General features: G+C 37.3%; 1 protein-coding gene across 1 annotated transcript in view; it reads left to right on the plus strand.

Annotated features, from left to right (window-relative positions):
• The window catches only part of LOC139145762 (vacuole membrane protein 1-like), a 268,119-nt gene that overhangs the window by 233,338 nt on the left and 15,135 nt on the right, over positions 1-19,646 (plus strand). The window contains 1 exon segment of the mRNA XM_070717066.1: positions 11,008-11,110. Coding sequence (XP_070573167.1) covers positions 11,008-11,110 — 103 coding nt within the window.

The following is a 19,646-nucleotide window of genomic DNA, read 5'->3' on the forward strand; positions in this document are numbered from 1 at the left end:
CAACTGCGCCATCCTGTCCAATGACAGTAGCTGGCCCTTTCCACTCAGGACTATCAGGAAGTTTGTAGTAGACTTTGTCACCCATCACACAGAGATCAGGCGTCGGACGAGTCTGCTTTCTCAGCGCTCTTCATATTCTTTCTGAACACTCACTTTCTGTGAATGCCTTTCTTGCAGCATACATCGATGTGACATGTTTGGCAACAACTTGACTTGTCTTGGTACCTTCTAAGACTGGAGGCTTGTCCACAAGGACTGAAGGCAGATTAGGATTCCTACCGTATACCAGCTGATATGCACTATATCCATTGATACTGCATAGACTGTTTTTGGCAATCAATGCCCAGTTTAAGGATGTTGACCAGTCATATTTTCTTTCTGCTTGCACTTTTCTCATAATGTCAGTAAGTACTTGATTGTGTCTCTCCAAAAGTCCATTACTGCATGGACTGAAAGCAGCAGTTGTCTTTGGTTCAATATTGAAATTTTCACACATATCACGAACTTCTGCACTATTGAATTCTCCCCCATTGTCACTGTAGAGTCTCTTCGCTGCCTCATGAATACTGATCCATTTCTCAATAAATTTATCTGTGAAAACTGATGACTGTTTGCTCCTAATTACTGTTCCAGCACTAAAGCAAGTAAATTCATCAATGATGTGAAGATACGAAACGTTTCTCTGTAGTTCATGAAGATCAACAGCAACAGTTTCAAAGTCTGTGGCTAAGGGAAAGCCAACTGCAGGCTTTGGTGCTGGTTTCTTGTAGTTATGGCACACTTCACAATTAGCAACAACATGATTCAGAGTCATAAATACTTCTGTGTCAGTTGTACCGGCACTTTCAAGCAATTTCTTTATTCGGTCAGCTGACGCATGTCCAAACTGCTGATGTAGCTTTTATCAGGACTTTGTGATCCGCTTTGCTGATGTTTTTGTTAATCAACACTTCACTTGCCTACTCATGTTTCTGTACATCATCAATATTTCTTATGTCTACACAATAATGTCCACTTGATGTAAATTCCAATTTTACTGGATTCTTGAACATTTCTGCTTTATCATTTTCAAGATCCAGCAAAGTACCTGCACGTTTCAGAGATGCTTTACTGAGCAGCAATGGTATATCAACATCAACGACTTCAGTGTCAATTTCACATTTAGTGCTCCCTATTTTAGCTGGCAGTACAGTTTGTGTGGAGTTTACCTGGACACCATCTCCAAATTTAAATCTTTTGTTACTTGAAGCAGTCTTCACTTTAGACTTCTGCATGTCATCCAAGTTACAAATATAATAGTCTAACCACTTTCGACCACATACTGTGCGGGTGCAGGCAGTATCAATCACTGCACATCCAAAAGATTCAGTCATAACTATTTCATTGTCTGTTCTGTCATCTTTGGCAAACAATACTAGGTTGCAAACTTCACCTGAAGAACTATCATCTTCTGTAATTTTGATAGCAGCAGGATCATTTCTATGTTGACAGTCCTTAGCCCAATGAAAAACTGACTGACAAATCATACACTTCGTACGTCTGCCAAATTTATCGAAGTTGATTAGTCCCTTTGAGTGAACGACTTAACTTTTTATATCTCTGACTTGCTGAACTTTGGGAATCAATCCATCTATGACTTCTGTTTTGTTGAGATTTCTGCGTGAAGAAAGCTGACTCTTGCTTTATCTTTATACCCGTACTGGCAGAAGCCGTAGCACTCCCATAGTCGCCATCTTGAGTGAAGTGACTGTCACCAAAAATATGTTTCAGTGCAGATTTCATTGAAGAAAATTTCATATCTGATGCCGCAGTTAAGACAAGTTGTCTTTCAGTTTGCGATAGATCTGCTCTATCTAATAACTTGAATGACAAAACTGCATCAGGAAGTGTCATTTCATACTTTTGACATTGCGTATATCGACATTCAAATTCAATAACATAGACCGACATATGCACATCCGCCATCTTTATGTAGGAATCAAAATTTGAATATGCTTCTTAAGCCAAATCAACAGTTTCTTTCTTGAACAAGGAATCGAGTGCAGAAATCAATTTGTTCATACCATCGTCTGAATTCATCTCAGCAACGTCCAGCTCAAGCGCCTTGGCTCTTGCTTGGCCAGTCAACGTCAATGTTACTGCCAAGGCTTGTTTTTTCTTGTCGACATCTGTCATCAACTGCCATACCTCCACCTCTTTTTTCCATGTTTCATACACAGTATTAGGGCCAAGAGACGGAGGGTTTTTATAACTACCACTGTGAGCCATTGTTATGCTCTGCTACCATTGACAAGTTCCCAAAAAGTGAGGTTTTCTGTATTCAACAGCACGAACATTCGTTTATCAAAACTGTCACACACTTCACAAGGAAGCCATAGCTCCGAGAGCTAGTAAAAGACTGGCGGGAAAACTCTGCACATGCTCAGAAAGTTCCAAATTCAAAGGCTGACTAATAACGTTTAAATCAATGACAAGCCCAAGCCCAGTGCCAAAGTTCACGATGCACGATAGCCATGTTAAGCTAGAAATAGGTGCATTTACACTCCAATGTAATTCACTGATTCATTTTCATGGATAAATCAACATTCGGGCTTCAACGCCGCCTTCTAAATGCATGAACTGGTGACCAGCGAATGTGTGTTTACAAATTCTACATCAAGGGGCATATGCAGAAAGGGATTCGAGAGAAATTATCAGGAGGGAGGGCCAGTATTTTTCAAAATCACACTGCAAAATTGTAACATTAAAATTGATCAATCAAAATTCTGTACATTATTTTGTAGACCATATGGTAAGGCTGCTATATTTCAAATATCTAGGTCTTAAGCCATGATAATATTAAGAAGATTTTTATGACCTTTGACCTCCCCTATCCCCCCTCTGCAACTAAACTGTGGCTTATTTTACGTGCCTTAGCAGCACTTCTTGGACTTCCCCTCGGCCTTGGCCCCGATCGGGAGACGTTGCCCGGGTAATACATCCAGTTTTGCATTCGAATGACCTTGAGATGGCAGGCAATCTCCAATGACTGGACCAAATCAAAGAGCAGACATTGTTTGTATGCAATTTACATGTATTGTCTCGGCGATCATTTTCAAATAAGTCATAGCACTGGATCAGTGGTAGGTCAAAGGCCATCTTGATTGTGACGTACGACAATTTACAGTACAAATTTGTGTCGGTATTATTTTTTAATAATTGCGATCAAAATGCTATTCAACGGAATTTTCAAGTGTGGCTTTATTCTTTGGGAGCAAAAACAAAAAAATAAATTGAATCAACTATTAGAATTTATAAATCGATGAACTTGCCATTTTGAATCTGCAACTGATGTATTGTGTAGATGAACTCAACCACGCTGATAACAGCATGCCGTTGCTTTACCACTACCACTGTACTGCTACTGGTATTCAAAGCAATGGGCAGTCGTCAGCAATGTCGCTTCTCGTATCGACACATCAGAGAACGCGATATATAGTGTTAAACGTATTTCACTACCGGTACAAAAACTAACGTACTTAGTTGTTTTTTTAAGTTTAAGAACTCATTCTGTTATCAGCCTTGCCTTGCTCATGGATGTCTGCGGATTCACCAGCATGAAAACACGTTGCTTCGTAACTCTCAACGATCATGTTACAGTCGGTATGATTTTAAATTGCTTGCGATCAACATCCATTCAAACTCAATGTGAGCACATGTCCTTGACAGTATTTTTCATAATCTGCAATATTTCTATTGATAAGAGAGTGATTACTTTGTTATTTGGTATATATGTTGGGAGGGACAATGAATGTGTTTTTTAGGTTGTGAAACATGAAATTGGTATTAGAAATTTTGAGATTTTTTTCAGATTTTTGGTCAAAATCTTGTCTTCAAGAGTCACATGTCAGATACCTGGTACAAATTTAGATTTTAAGTTCTTAAGGATCATCTGATTACAAAATATCCAAATTTTAATGAAATTTGGATAAGTAAATATTAGTGTATTGAAGACAAAAGAGGTTGTGGTATACAGATCTTGTAAATAACCAGCCTTTTATTTACAAGATGCAAGATAACATAAGTATATTCACAAAATGTGTCATCTGTATAGACACTAAACTTTACTGCTTAATCCAGCGAGGTCAGGTTATAAATCAACAATTCCTATATCTGTGGATGTATATATGACAGTTTTGTGTGAGAAAAATGCTTTGAACTTTGGTTTGAAGGGTTTTTTGACTCACATTTGGTATACCAATGTGAAGTTATGGTATAAGCTGACGTTGGTGGCATCTGTATGTATGTATGTATGTATGTACGTATAGTATGTCCGTCAATATCAAAAACTTGCGAACCGCTGCACTTTTTAGCTTGATATTTGGTGTGTGGATGCATCCTGGGCTATAGATGGAATTTTGTTAAAACGAAGTTTGCATTGCCAAAATTATGCAAATGAGCTTAAAAATGTGAAAATGGTCAAAAATTAATAACTTAAGAACCGGTACATTTTTATGAATATTGAGAAGATATCTTTAATTTTGTAATTTTGCTTAATGTTTTGGTTTTTTTCTCTGAAACCACCAGCCCAATTGCTCTCAAGTTTGGGCTGGATATTTGCAAGGGTGTTACCCTTCTAATTTGTTGAAATTATGACAAACTTGGCAAAATTACCATTTTTGGGGCAATTTCTGTCATTTTTGGTCAAAAAATCATAAAAAATCTTTTATCTTTAAAACTGCTGGACAGACAGCTTTTATATTTGGTGTACAGATGCCAAGGGATGACAATAGTTGGACATGTGGAAATTGTCCTGAAATATGCAAATGTGTATTTTAAAACAATTTTGTCATTTTCAGTCAAGACAATATATTTTTAAGACAATTTTGTCTTGTTTGGTCATGAAAACTTGTTCTCAAAATCTACTTGTCTGATAGCTTTGTAATTTGGTATAATTTGCTCAAAGTGTTGGGAAACCCCTGATTTGTATACTTTTGGTAATTTTCTCAGTCTGTGACCTTAAATGACCTATACCAACCCAGGATATGTTGTGAGACAGTGGCTGAGGCTGTGAATATAATTTTGTCGTATTTGGTATCAATTTGTAGTGAAATTTGACCCAGAAAACAAAGTTGAGGTTGATTTTTTCCCTGCGGACCAATTTTTGCAACATTTGCATGTAAGACACACAAGAACTGATAAGAAATTTGGATTCAGGATAATTTCAAATGTCGTAATCACCCTCACAGTGGAAGGCATTTTACTATCTGTAACTACCTTAAGAGCTGTTTACATACGAATGACAACACTGATAGCATTTAAACAATCCCCAAGGTTGTAATTAGCTCACCCTTTTTACATTTCCTGCCATATGGCCATTCTAACTATTTATGTAAACATGGTTAATACCAAGGGGTGGAAAATTTGATGTCGTTGGGGGAGGGGTAATGTAGAAGGTTGATGGGGTAACGTTAATTTTTTTACCTGATGCTGTATACATTATTTTATCCCCACTCTCCACCTTTTCTTTGTCAAGTCTTCTGTAGCTGATTTTTAACATAATGACCGAAAATCATCATGTTATTGTGATGGGTTAAGTTGGTGTCGGACAGTGAAAATTTTCCACAAACAAAAAAAAAATCAAAAACCACTGAATAGACTGTGTTGATATTTGGTACAGATAATCAGATTGTGTTCAAGGTTCTGATAAAAATGGAGTTAAACGGTGTAGTACTTAGATAGTTTTGGAAAATTGCTTCCCCCTTTCTATCTAACTAATTGATTTTTAGGGGTCTTTCATATATGTAGTTTTGGAAGGTACACTAATCCTGCATTTTGGACGGTGTTATGAGTTGTGGAACAGAAACGTTGTTTTGATGAATGTTAGAAATATGCAAGATCGCTGATTTATTTTATTTTATTAAACCTTGTTTAACGAGCGTAGCCTGGTAAGCTTCAGTAAAGATGCTTATCTTCCCCAGGGCCCTCAGATGAACATACAAACTGATACAAAGCAGAACAACATGAAACATGACTAACAAAGCTAGACCAATACAATGGACAGAAAAAAGTGGCCAAGAGTGAACCGGCACACAGGAGAAAAAAATGCACAATCACACTAGATAACAAAAACAAATTTAACAAGAAAACTAAAACTCACAAACACAAAAAATTATACCTAATAAGCTTTCAGGTAAGCTGTTTTAAAACTGCTTAATGAGTTACTAGATCTTATATTTAAATCGACATTATTCCACTGATTGGCACTATTTACAGTAAACCCTTTTCGATAAAAATCCTTATTTGTTGCAGGAACCACTAACAATTTTTGCATCCTGGATCTTGTAACTTTTTTATGATCAATTTCGGTAAAAAGACTTGTCATATATTGCGGTGCAAGATTATTTAAACATTTAAAAACCATACAAACATTCTTATAAACTATTCTATCTGGTAATGGCATTATATGCATTGTTTTAAATAAATGCTCGGTCGAAGCATTATACCTTGCATCACACATCACTCTGATAGCACGTTTCTGAATCTTATGCAACCTTTTCATAAACGGTGATGCTCCCCATAAATGACAACAGTAATCCAAGTGTGGTAAAATATAGCTATTATAAAAAAGTTTTCTTATATACATAGGTAAAAACTGTCTTATTCTCTTGAGCAAAGCAATATTACTATTTACTTTTTTAAAAATCTTGTCACAGTGCTGCTTCCATGACAGATTTTCATCGACAAGCGTACCAAGAATCTTTTCACAGTGTACTGCTTGCAATTCCGTTTCACCAAGATAACAGTCTAAAGTTTGTTTATTTAAATGTCTACGTTTTTGTTGCGTTGTTACAATCATTGTCTTTGTCTTGTCACAATTAATGGCCATTCTATTATTCTTACACCAATTATAAACATTTTTTGAGTCAGAGTTCAAAGTTGTCTCAATTTCTTGAATACATTTTGCACTGGTAGTTATGGTTGAATCATCTGCGTACATGTCAATGTTATTATCAATATAAAGTGGCAAATCATTTGTGTAAATGATGAAAAATAAAGGCCCAAGTATACTACCTTGCTTTGTAGAGTAAAAATTTCTAAATTGAACCAATTGCATGCGATTTTGTAGGTAAGAGTTAAACCACCGAAGAGATTTATCATTGCACCTGTAAATTGATAATTTTTCTGACAATACACTATGATCAACCAGATCAAAAGCTTTCTTCAGATCCTAAAACACTACTCCATTAATATTTCCATTATCCATAGCTTTTAGCCACAAGTTGCTAAGTTTAATCAAGGCTGTTTCGCACGAATGGTGCTCTCTAAATCCTGATTGAGAATTGTTCAATAGCGGCTTGATATGCTTGTACAACTGAATGTGCACATGCTTTTCAATAATTTTGGAGACAATTGGTAGTATTGAAACTGGTCTGTAATTACAAAGGTCTTGTTTTGAACCAGCCTTGAACAAGGGAACAACTCGGGCTACTTTCCATTGATCAGGAAATATACCAGATTTTATACTAAGATTGAAAATTTTGCATAGTGAGGGGGCAATGATAGTAGCAGATAATTTAAGCATCTTAGCACTCAGATTGTCTAATCCAGTCGCCTTGTTATTGCACAATTCCTTCAAACACCTAGTTACAAATTCTGGTTTCATATATGTTATTTCAAAATTATTTACTTGATGAAAGTGTTGATGTACATGTACATGATTTGAAGTATCAGAGATTTCCGCATTCTTTTGGGCAACAAAAGCGATAAAAAAAAAACATTTCATATTTTAGATTCTCACATTTGAGACAACCCTAGGCATTTGTAAAGTAAACATCCTTGAGTCCGTATACAGACTTTGACATTCACATTCCAGGGATTAAGTATCCACCACGTCACATGTTACAGTCTTTGCTCCTACACAATGAAGTTACAAGTTTTAGGTAGTTATCAAGCTGGCACCAGCATCTGTCCTGAGCATCTGTCCGTGTGTTCTCACAGGAAATTACAGGGAACAAAAAATTATTTGAGAAGTTTTTCTCCTTTAAATAGAAGCTATATTACAATTTAAACCTGTCATGGATGGATTGCTCTCAAATGATCTAAAACACAGTTATTGCCCATTAGAAACAAATATAGCAAGATTTATGTAAAGTTCATGAACTTAGTCAAGGTACCGTATTAAACAAAAAGATAGCCATGACTTTGCTGCCCTAGTAGATCATCTTGCCCCCTTAAATTGACTAATATTGATAGACCTTTTTGTAATAAGGGTGGCAGGCAAGATTGGCTTTACGTTTCCAACACCATGGTATTCACCAATTCCTGTGGTGGCCTTCTACCAACCTTTTAGCAGTAACCTTAGTGTATAATTTTGTAATCTTAATTACTGTCAACTTAGCTTTACTACACTTATTCTAACCTCATTATTCTTACACTACTGTTATACCTTTTAACCACAAAATTTTTCAAGAGATGCATACATGATTGTCACTCAACAAACCACTGATTTACAAATATGTCTTCTGCTTTTTCTCCATGTACATATACATGTCCCTTTTCTCATAAAAATGGGCTTAAAATCGCAATGTGAAAAACAGTCTTTCAGCTATATGTTGCACATTGACTTCATGGTCTGCCCAATTCACAGTGAGTGGGGTTGTTGATAAATGCCAATAATACTAGGCGGTCATTATGTCCAAGCGCCATTGGTAGTATTTTTTGTATTGACATTTGCCAATGATGTAGGATCTGCTTGTCCCATTGCTATAGAAGTTGATATGCATGTTTCTACAGTGATGTAGATATGTTTTCTGATCGGTGGGCAAGGAAAATTTATAGGCGGGCATTAGTTCGGAAATTTTTGAAATTGTCCAATGAAAATGACATTATTTTACACCCTGTAATTATCAAATTTGTATTCATTTTAAAGCTTTTTTCGATCAATTTGGGTAAAAAAAAAGTACTGTCAACCCATTCTATCATGGAGTAACAATTTTTATTTCACAGTGAATCTATTACAGACATGCAAGATACACTCATTGGGATTATGCTGTGAATTATTGGAGAAAAGTATCAATATTCTCCCTCACTTTCCTCAAATCCAGACTCATCACTTGAATTTACATTGCACAGATCATTAAATACTGCTTTAGCCTCTTGAATTTCATCAATCAAATTCTCTAGGATATCCTCTTCCCCAACCTGAACACTCTGATCTACCATTGTTGTACTTGTGCTTTGTTTGTCTGTTTCATTGTCATTTGTCTCTGTTCCTTCCCTATGAAGTTTTGATTGTTTTAGTGTTTTCCTTGGCTTAATACTTAGCCTATTTTGAACAGCTTTTTTCACAACAGTTCTGGCTTCATTAGAATACAAGTCTGGTCCATTGACAGTTATGTGCAGCAAAGAATTCACCATGTTATTTGAAAGTCTGTTTCTCAACCTGGTTTTAATTCCTTTTCAAAGCACTAGCTCCACGTTCTGGCCAGGCATTAGTGATGGGTGCAGAAAGAGCTACTTCCACTATTTCCACTAACTTTGGATAAAAGTATCCATACTCTGATTTCATGTTGAACACTTTTTAGCTCATATTTGGTTTTGTATAAAATACCAAAAAGAGCTTATATGATGAGTCGGTGGCGTCTGTATGTCTGTATATTTGTGGGTATGTATGTGCGGATGTATGTCCGACACACACAAAGGCTCCCATACCGCCAGAGCTACCATCTCAGTATTTGGTGTACAGGTAGATGTGGGGTTGAGATGTGAATTTGTTCAAATGAACACATCAGTGTCAAAAATGTGCAAATGAGGTAAGAAAAAGGGAAATCCTGCAAATATGCAGGAGTGATGCCATGCCAGTAAGAAACAGGCCAACTCCACTGATCTTGAGTCATTTCCTGTCATTGTTTATGAACTGTTACATATTAACAGACCTGTTCAAACCAGAGACAGTGGGGGGGGGGGGGAGACCATCTATGGTCAAACTAAGAGGGGCTTGTTTCTGCTATGCATGTTGCTAAAGTTGACCTCCAGTTCCTAAAGTTTCAGACCTTAATTACTTTTGTCATTCTTGTTTTTCTGGTTTAAATATTTCTTGTTGTTTTTATGGTTGTACTGTGCAGAAATCATTGTCATAACATCAACGTAGAATTTTCCTCCACTGAACAGATAGAAACAACATTTACTGTTGATCATTGGTAACCCATACTGGTATATACCAATTCTGATCAAATTTGAGCGACACCGTATAATTGTGGTATTTTTTAAAGTCCATTCAATTGGTTTGTTGGAACAAAACCTTGGCTAGAACCTGGACCAAGTACTTTTTTCCCTTTACTGTTACTGTCATTTTGATTCACTGCATACTTGTTTTTCACCTCACTGGGTATCTGTTTGCATACTGTGCATATCCTTGTTTGGTATATGAAAATGGAATGGTGTGAATATACATCAACAAGTGATGTAATATATACCTATTCATGAGGGAATGTTTATTTTTGGACTCTTTATGATGCAATGTTCATTGGGATTGTCAGCTGTTGCACTACAATGCTTCTATTATGAATATTCATCTACATCGAAAAATAAGCAATCTTAGCTCAATAAACTCAAAAAAGGTGAAAATTTTAAACACCACAGATATAGAAACTAGACCTTTGACATTGTTCAAAAACAGTCCTACTGATCTCATCTCTTACTAATAGTTTATTCAAGTTATCAATTGATCAATTCAAATTGATCACATGACTTCTGTCCATGAACAACATAGATATGAATATTGGTCAAATCTATTTACTAGAAACTATGCACTCCAGCACTTCCTCTTTTGGAGGAGATTTGGTTTCTTCAAAAGTTTGTTGATCATATGACAAATCCTGCCAACAGTCTGGAGTACATTTGAATAAGCTGTCACTCTCACAGTACATTTGTTATTATAATGTATAATAAAGCAACTGTGATCCTTTTAAAAGGGTGATTTTATTAATTTTGAAATCCTAACCATGAAAGTATCTTTATTTTCAGACAAATTCCAAATATTGGTCAATCTTTACAGGCACCATTTAAGGATTACCTTGAAAAGCAAAAAGAAAAACTCCATCACAAGCCTGGAACACATGTACCATCGGTGAGTTTTTAACAAATTTACAATATTTTATGTTAGCACAAGTGATTTATTCTGTTTACAAAAGTTAACCCCTAAGGTGTTGTAGATTTTCATGTCAATAACCTCATGAACTTCTTGAATCAATGAACTCTACATATTATACTTCTATCAAATAAGTACATAGATACTGTACTTTTCCTGTGAAATCCTGCAAATGTACAAGAGTGGTGGCATTAACTGAAACAGCCCACGCATCTGAGTTGGAGTTCTGTAATCTCTAACCTATTTGTATGCAGTGTACCTATTATGCAGTGTAGGAGTGGTGGCAGTGACTGAAAGAGGCTACTCCTCTAACCTTGAGTCATTTCCTATCATTGTTCATGAACTGAAAGATATTGGCAGAGCTGCTGAAACCATGAAGGACTGTGTTGAAACATTCCTCTGCTAAGCGTGTTCCTAAAGTTGACATCCACTACCTAAAGTTTCAGACCTTATATGCTTTTAAGATTCTTGTTTTTCTGGTTTAAATATTTCTTGATGCACCAGTTCAAACCAAATATGAGCAAAAAACACTGTCCTTGACAGTATTTTCTCAGTTTGTGACCTTAAATGACCTACACCAACCAAGGATATGTTCTGAGAGAGTTTCGAAGGCTATAAACATAATTTTGTCATATTTGGTATCAATTTGTACTAAAATTTGATCCAGAAAACACAGCTGAAGTAAATTTTTTCAGTGCAGATCAATTTTTTACAACTTTTCCATGTAAGACACACAAGAAGTGATTAGAAATTTTGATCCAGGATAATTCCAGATGTCGTAATTACCCTCCGCAGTGGAAGGCACTTCACTTTCTGTAACTAATTTAAGTGCTGTTTACATTCAAATGGTAGCACTCATAGCATTAATTAAAAAGTTCCCAAGGTTGTAAATACATTTCCTGCCATCTGTCCTTATGTAAACATGGTCAACCAAGGGGTGGAACATTTGATATTCAGGAGGGGGTAGGGTCTAGAAGATTGATGAGGTAGTATTACTTTTTACCAGATCCCTTGTACATTTTTTCCCACTCTTTATTTTTTCCCCACTCTTTGAACTTTTTCTTTTTGTCAAGCCTTCTCTGGCTAATTTTTTTGTTGACATTTGCTTATGTATGTAGGATCTGCTTGTCCCATTGCTATAGAAGTTGATATGGATGTTCCTAAAGATGACCTACAGTACCTAAGTTGGAGACCTTATTTGCTTTTGTCATTCTTGTTTTTCTGGTTTAAATATTTCTTGAATGGACCAATTCAAGCCGAATGTGAGCACATAGTGTCCTAGACGGTATTTTTGGAAAATCCAGTATGGCCGCTAAGTCACGTGACCATTCGAAATTTGTATACCAAGGTGCACAAGTACTTATGAGTGTCTATTAGCGCTGCAAGTTTGAGAACTTTACAGTAAGCGGTTTTTAGTACTTTGTGCCCTGTGGGCACAAGGTACTAATGTGATGGCGCGGCCCAATATGGCCAACATAGTGGGCCGTATGCTGTGGACGCAGGTATCTCAGAAACGCTTCAGTAACTTTTTCTGAAATTTGGTCTGGTGGTCACTTGGGCATGTATCTCAAACGAGGTCTTTTCTTTTTTTGATTGAATCATTTTAAAGTCACTTTTTTAGCTTTTTTCTGAAAACCACTATTTTCAATTTTTCCTCAAAACCACTGATTTGATTATTGTGATGTTTGGCATGGGTGTTCGTATAGTTGAAATGCCGTCAGAAATGTTCAAAATTTGGTGATACATGCCTTGTGTTATTTTTAAACAATATTTTTATCCATTTTTTGCTCACGTGTGAACACGTGAGCATATGTCGCAGCGATGTCTGTCTGTCTGTCTGTCTGTCTGTGTGTCTGTCTGTCTGTCTGTCTGTCTGTCTGTCTGTCTGTCTGTTGGTCCATTTTCTCAAAAACGGCTGAACGTAATTCAGTCAAATTTGGTAGACATCTTCAGAATTCAAATGGCTAGAACTGAAAAGGTTTTGGTGGGCGTGGCTTGGATATTAATGAAGTTATGAAAGTTTTAATTTTTCTGTTACGCCGCGTATGACAAGTGAAAACAATCGACTGTTTGAGGGCGCTGTGAAATGTGCTTGTCCAGGTTGGCTACAGCTGGATAGCTCTGGTTTCAACCACGGTCCCTCCGTGTTTCAACCTCGTATTGAACATTAAAAATATGATATTTTATTACTCATTCAACTCACTATTCAAGATAAAATATCGTTTAGCAAATTAGCTTTATCCTTGGTAATTGATTGTTTCCCTCGCTGCTCGATCGCCAGAAATGAGTACATACGTTCTCTACCTAGCCTCATGGCATGGAAGTGCTGATGAATAATAACTTTGGGTCAAAGGTATTGAAGTGTCCAATCAGGTTCGTGCACAGAGTCCAAGGCCATGACCTACTTCATGTACTTCTGCACTGTTTTGATTTTGCTTCGCCAAGAAACGTGTTCGTCATTGTCCATAGAAGTATGTTTGCTCTCCTTTGAGGTTGTTTGTGAAACAAATTCCGGGATAGGCCTTGGAATGCATACGATCGGCATCGCGGCAGTGCATGTAGCTAGCCCTACGAGTATGACGAGAGTGTCCGGCTTTGGCTACGCCGCCTCCCACCTCCGGTAGGCGGCGTAGCCAAAGCCGGACACTGTCGCCATACTCGTAGGGCTATGCATGTAGCGTACCATGCTTGTGTAACTGCTGAGCTCAACGTGCATTCACGGTTGATACTCGTGTACAATCATGATGTGTTCAATTCTGATGAAGATTCATAAGTCTTACTTTTGCAGTCTTTTTTCCGTACGATAATCCCGACAATACGTGTTACTGTTGGCAATGGGATATACTTCCAAAGATATGTCGGATTATTGAAATACACCTGCAGACTGATTATACAGCCAATGTTTACAATATCGCGCAACGCATGTTGATGTCGCCGAACACCAGCAATACAAATGCAAAAAATGAACAAATTATGTATGCATTCAAAAATCGAAAACCACACAATGGCAGCATATTATCTCCAGATAATATGTGTAATTTTTATTTACATAGTGGCAGCAATAAGCATAAATAGGCGAGCGATGTAAATGGGGTCGGTAAAGCATTGCAGCCGGTGAAAACGCCGTTGTTATCTATAGGGTATTCTGCATGTAAGGCGCTGAATTACTTGCGTCTGTAACAATGTAAACTTTAAAAAATTAAAGCAAAACTTCAAAAATCTTAAACCATACAATTGAAGTGCACAACATCAAGATTATTTGTGTTTTTTTAAAGTCAATAGCTGAAGGAATAATAATCTCCAAGCGAGCGATTGATTCGGGACCGGTGAATAATCACAGCCGGTAAATATTTTGTATGGGCTTGGGAGTAATAAATTACGTCGCCGAATCACGACAGTAAAATGTAAATTTAAATTAAACCAACGCAACAGCAAAACATCGAAAATAATACCCTTGTAGGACAGTATCTTAAGATTATAGATTTAGATTTTTACATTCATAGCTGAAGAAATAAGTATCTTGAGGCAAGCGATCGGCACGGTAGCGGCGAAGAATTTACAGCCGATAATACTGGGTGCGGGAGGGAGGGAGTAACGTATACGCGTACGTCGCCAAATCACGAGAGTAAAATGTAAATTTACACGAAACTAACGGAATATCCAAACATCGAAAATAACACCCTTGTAGTACAGTATCTCAAGATTATAGATTTAGATTTTTACATTCAAAGCGGGTGAAATAAATATTTTGAGACAAGCGATCAGCACGATAGCGGCGAAGCTGGTAGATCGTCAGCGCCCATTGTTTTCTATGGGGCACGAGTATGTGTGTTGCCGAAAAATTGAAGGCGGTAAAAATGTAAAAATACAATAATTTGAGCCAATATTTAAAAATCGAAAACGATACGATTGTAGAACGACATCTAAAGATTACGGATTTAGATTTTTACATTGTAGCTGATGAAATAAATATATTGAAGCAAGTGATCGGCACGATAGCGGCCATGAATTTGCAGATAGTAGACGCCATGTTTTCCTATGAGGCGCGGGCAATGTGTTTTTTGTCGAACTACAGACGGCGGTTCAAGTGTAAAATCACAAGAATTTAAGCATATATTTAAAAATCGAAAACGATACGATTGTAGTACGGCATCTCAAGGTCTCAGGTGTGAATTTTTGTATTTATGAATGAAACACTAAAAAAATTGAAGCAAGCGATCCACAAGGTACCGACGACGGCGCAAAAACCATTGTTACTATGGGAATTTTCGTATCATTCATCCACACTTGCAATACCTAAAACTCGCCGGTTCAATTTTTTCATTTTTCGCACGAAATGAAAGAAAAGACACAGTCCTTCGGATGTTCATCGTAACAAAAATCGTATCGTTTTCGATTTTAAAATTACGCCTTACTTTTCTTGTACGAATTGGTTTCAGGGCTTAATTAGCAGTGGTGCTGTACGCGATTCGGACATAACCGCTTGTCTGTGTCAGCATAATTTTGGCAGAATTTTCGTAATTTATTTATATGTAAGTAAAATACTTACATATACGTTTTCATGTATATGTATACTATATATTTAGAGAATCTTTAGGACAATGCTAGCGTGAAACGGCGGCAATAGCGTTATATATTTCTGACGGGCGTCAACGTCCATGAGACAGCGTGTCGCTGCCGTAGTGGGCTCATGAATAATTCATTAGGACGACTACGCGTGAAACAAATTGGCTGCCAAAAAACCCGTAGTGTGTAGGCAAAAGTGTGACGGGGTCGAAGTGACTTGGGTACCTGGGGCCGACCAAAACCAGGTGTGAATTACTGGGGTCAAAGCGGACAGCGGCCGGGATGACGTGTTCCCCAAGCGAGCTACCTTCAGAAGTCTGTTTCATCGCAAAAAACGTCAACTTTTAAAACCCGTCATTTATTTACTGATGTTATTCTCAGCATCACAAACATATACGCCTCTGCTATGTATCACAGCAAATAGTTATATTTGAGCGCCCCGTAAATGGGATCCTCGTTTTTTTGCGAACCCGGAAGTGTGTCTTGCTCAATGCATTTCCTACCCATAGCGAGGGAAACTGCCCGCGTTCCCATGCTCCCATGCACCCTTTTTCAATGCCAGTGCAACGCCATCTGTGCAAAATTTGTGGTGGTATGCTCCCGTGTGATGGAAAACCTCTCTTATTCTAACAATGACGTAGTTGACTTTGGACTTCGATTTCGTAAATGTGATGTCCATGCAGTGAGTTTGGGTTGGCGCGCTTATAATGCAATCTTCGCCCGCCTGCGGTCCGATATCCCGCATTTATTAGCGATATTTATCTGTTTTGACTTGACCAAAGTTGGCAAAACTTGCTATGTACATTAAAGATACTATGATACAAGATTATTGAAAGTCATTTGACATTTTTTTCAGCCAATTCCCAATATGCATATTTAATGAACCTTCCAAATTAGGGTATATATACTGGCATTTACTTGATAAAATTTGGCGAAACATGCTGTGTACATTGATCATTATACCAGGTTATAACAGTATTGAAAGTCATTTTGCATTTTCATGTCAGCTAATTCATAATTTGCATAAATAGCTAACAAGCTTTCACGGTTTGGCATATAGAGCTTGAAGGACTTGACCAAAGGTAATTACACATGCTATATTGTGATACAATGACAGTACTCAAAGAAATTAGTTATTTTTATTTCAGCTAATTACATATTTGAATACTTAATGACCTTTAGAATTGATCTGTGGTGAAATTCATTGTGTTGATCATAACACTTTAAATGTAGCAAAGCATGTAGCAAAGGTTCAAACTTGCACATAAATGCAATATATAATGAAACACGTGAGCATTTTCAGTTCATATCTGGTTATTTTATATTTACTTGATTTTGACTCACTTTCGCTGAAGCTACCGTCTACGCATGCTCACAACTGTAGGACAAAATCTGAATTGAAGAATCGAAACGGACGCCATCTTGTTTCTCAATATGGGCACATTTTTTACGTTGTGAACGTTTCACTGTGTATTTCAATATGTTCTATAGTTATGAAGTTGACAGTGATGCACTTTTGCGGCTGTCGTGTATTTTTTTGTACGAAAGGCGCCTTTGATCGACTGAAGAATGATGGCCTCCGTAGGCGATAAACACCGGTACTGGCAGGCATATCAGTTCTACTGAGGAAGTAATCCACTGGCCCGTATAGGTCAGGGGCTCACATAGGGGTGAACCACTTGATTTCTGGGGGGTATGGAGGATTTTGAGAAAAAAATTGTCACCAGGTGAAATAAAAGAAAAAAATTAAGCCTGTAATGGCTTGAGAGAAATAATTCTCATAACAGACAGAAATAAAAAAGGAATTGTCACAATGCACTTGAAATGAGCAAAATTTTGGAAACTTCATTCTCATGTATTCTTTGCTGGCATGCTGCCATAGGCAGCGCAAATGTTTTTACCACTAGCAATTCTTATGTGTTTTTTTTTTTCCCAGCACTTATGATATAAGCATTCACTACTTTACACCTCAGTGCACTTGATGTTTTCCTTCCCTTTTTAGCTCCGCTGTCAGCGACGCGGAGCTTATCAAATAGGTTGATTTTCCGTCGTCGTCAGTCAACAATTGCCTTCTCCTCTGAAACCGCAAGTCCAATTGTTTTGAAATTTTATATGCAGCTCACTTTGGGTGACTTCACTTAAGTTTGTTCAAATCGTAGTGAAATTTGCATATTTGTATTTTTGGGGCATTTTTTGGTGTTTTTGGTAAAAAAATCTTTTTCTCTGAAACCGCTTGTCTGATTGCTTTTAAATTTGATATGCAGTTTACTTAGGGTGACTTCAGTCAGATTTGTTCAAATTGTGGTGAAATTTGCATATTTGTATTTAAAGGCAATTTTTGTCATTTTTTGCTCACGTGTTCACACACGTGAGCATATGGTTTAGCCATGTCTGTCTGTGTGTGTGTCTGTGTGTGTGTCCGTGTGTCTGTATCCCCATTATCTCAAAAACGGCTGAACGTATTTCAGTCAAATTTGGTAGACATCTTCAGAATTCAAATGGCTAGAACTGAAAAGGTTTTGGTGGGCGTGGCTTGCATATTAATGAAGTTATCACAGTTTTAATTTTTGTGATACATGGTAGTCTATGGGAAGCATGATGACCATGGTTTCTGGACATCTCGACCCCTAACCAACTCGACCCCAGTCAACTCGACCCGCTACCAACCTAACCCTGGTTAGACCTTATAGCCTTGCTCCTTCATGCCAAATATCAAAGTCACAGGTCTTGCCAATTTTGAGAAGAAGATTTTTAAAGTATTATTTTTCTGATTTTTCTATGACCTTTGACCTCCCCTATACCTATGCAGCTAAGCTATGGCAATGGCTTATTCTGGCCTATGTTAAAGTCCAAGACAGCCAGCGTCTATTGGACAATGGCCAGTAGGGGACCAAATTGCTCTCCACAATTTTGGGGATTCCACTTGACCTTTGACCTTGGCATCTTCCTGCAACTCATTTATTATGTGCATTTCTAATTCTGAGCTAGCCAATAGAGCTAGAGGTCTGATTTTTGGTATATAGGGATAACTTAGCAATACAAATTTTTTGACAAAATGTCATGTGATCTCGATGACCTTTGACCTTAAATATGAGTATATGTCCATAACTCAGTAACCACAAGTGCTACACCCTTCATATTTGGTATGATGGGAGACCTTATGACATCACATCCTGTACCTCATTAATTATGTGCATATCTAATTCTGAGCCAGCCAATAGAGCTGGAGGTCTGATTTTTGGTATATAGGGATAACTAAGCAATACCATTTTTTGACAAAATGTCATGTGACCCGGATGACCTTTGACCTCAAATATACATATATGGCCATAACTAAGTAACCACAAGTGCTACGCCCTTCATATTTGGTATGATGGGAGACCTTATGACATCACATCCTGTACCTCATTAATTATGCGCATATCTAATTCTGAGCCAGCCAATAGAGCTAGAGGTCTGATTTTTGGTATATAGGTATAACTTAGCAATACAATTTTTTTGACAAAATGTCATGTGACCCCAATGACCTTTGACCTCAAATATACATATATGGCCATAACTAAATAACCACAAGTGCTACACCCTTCATATTTGGTATGATGGGAGACCTTATGACATCACATCCTGTACCTCATTAATTATGTGCATATCTAATTCTGAGCCAGCCAATAGAGCTGGAGGTCTGATTTTTGGTATATAGGGATAACGTAGCAATACAATTTTTTTGACAAAATGTCATGTGACCTTGATGACCTTTGACCTCAAATATACATATATGGCCATAACTAACCACAAGTGCTACACCCTTCATATTTGGTATGATGGGAGACCTTATGACATCACATCCTGTACCTCATTAATTATGCGCATATCTAATTCTGAGCCAGCCAATAGAGATAGAGGTCTGATTTTTGGTATATAGGGATAACTTAGCAATACAATTTAACTT

The sequence above is a fragment of the Ptychodera flava genome, chromosome 12 (genome assembly GCF_041260155.1).
Source record: "Ptychodera flava strain L36383 chromosome 12, AS_Pfla_20210202, whole genome shotgun sequence".
In the NCBI taxonomy this organism is placed as follows: Eukaryota; Metazoa; Hemichordata; class Enteropneusta; family Ptychoderidae; genus Ptychodera; species Ptychodera flava.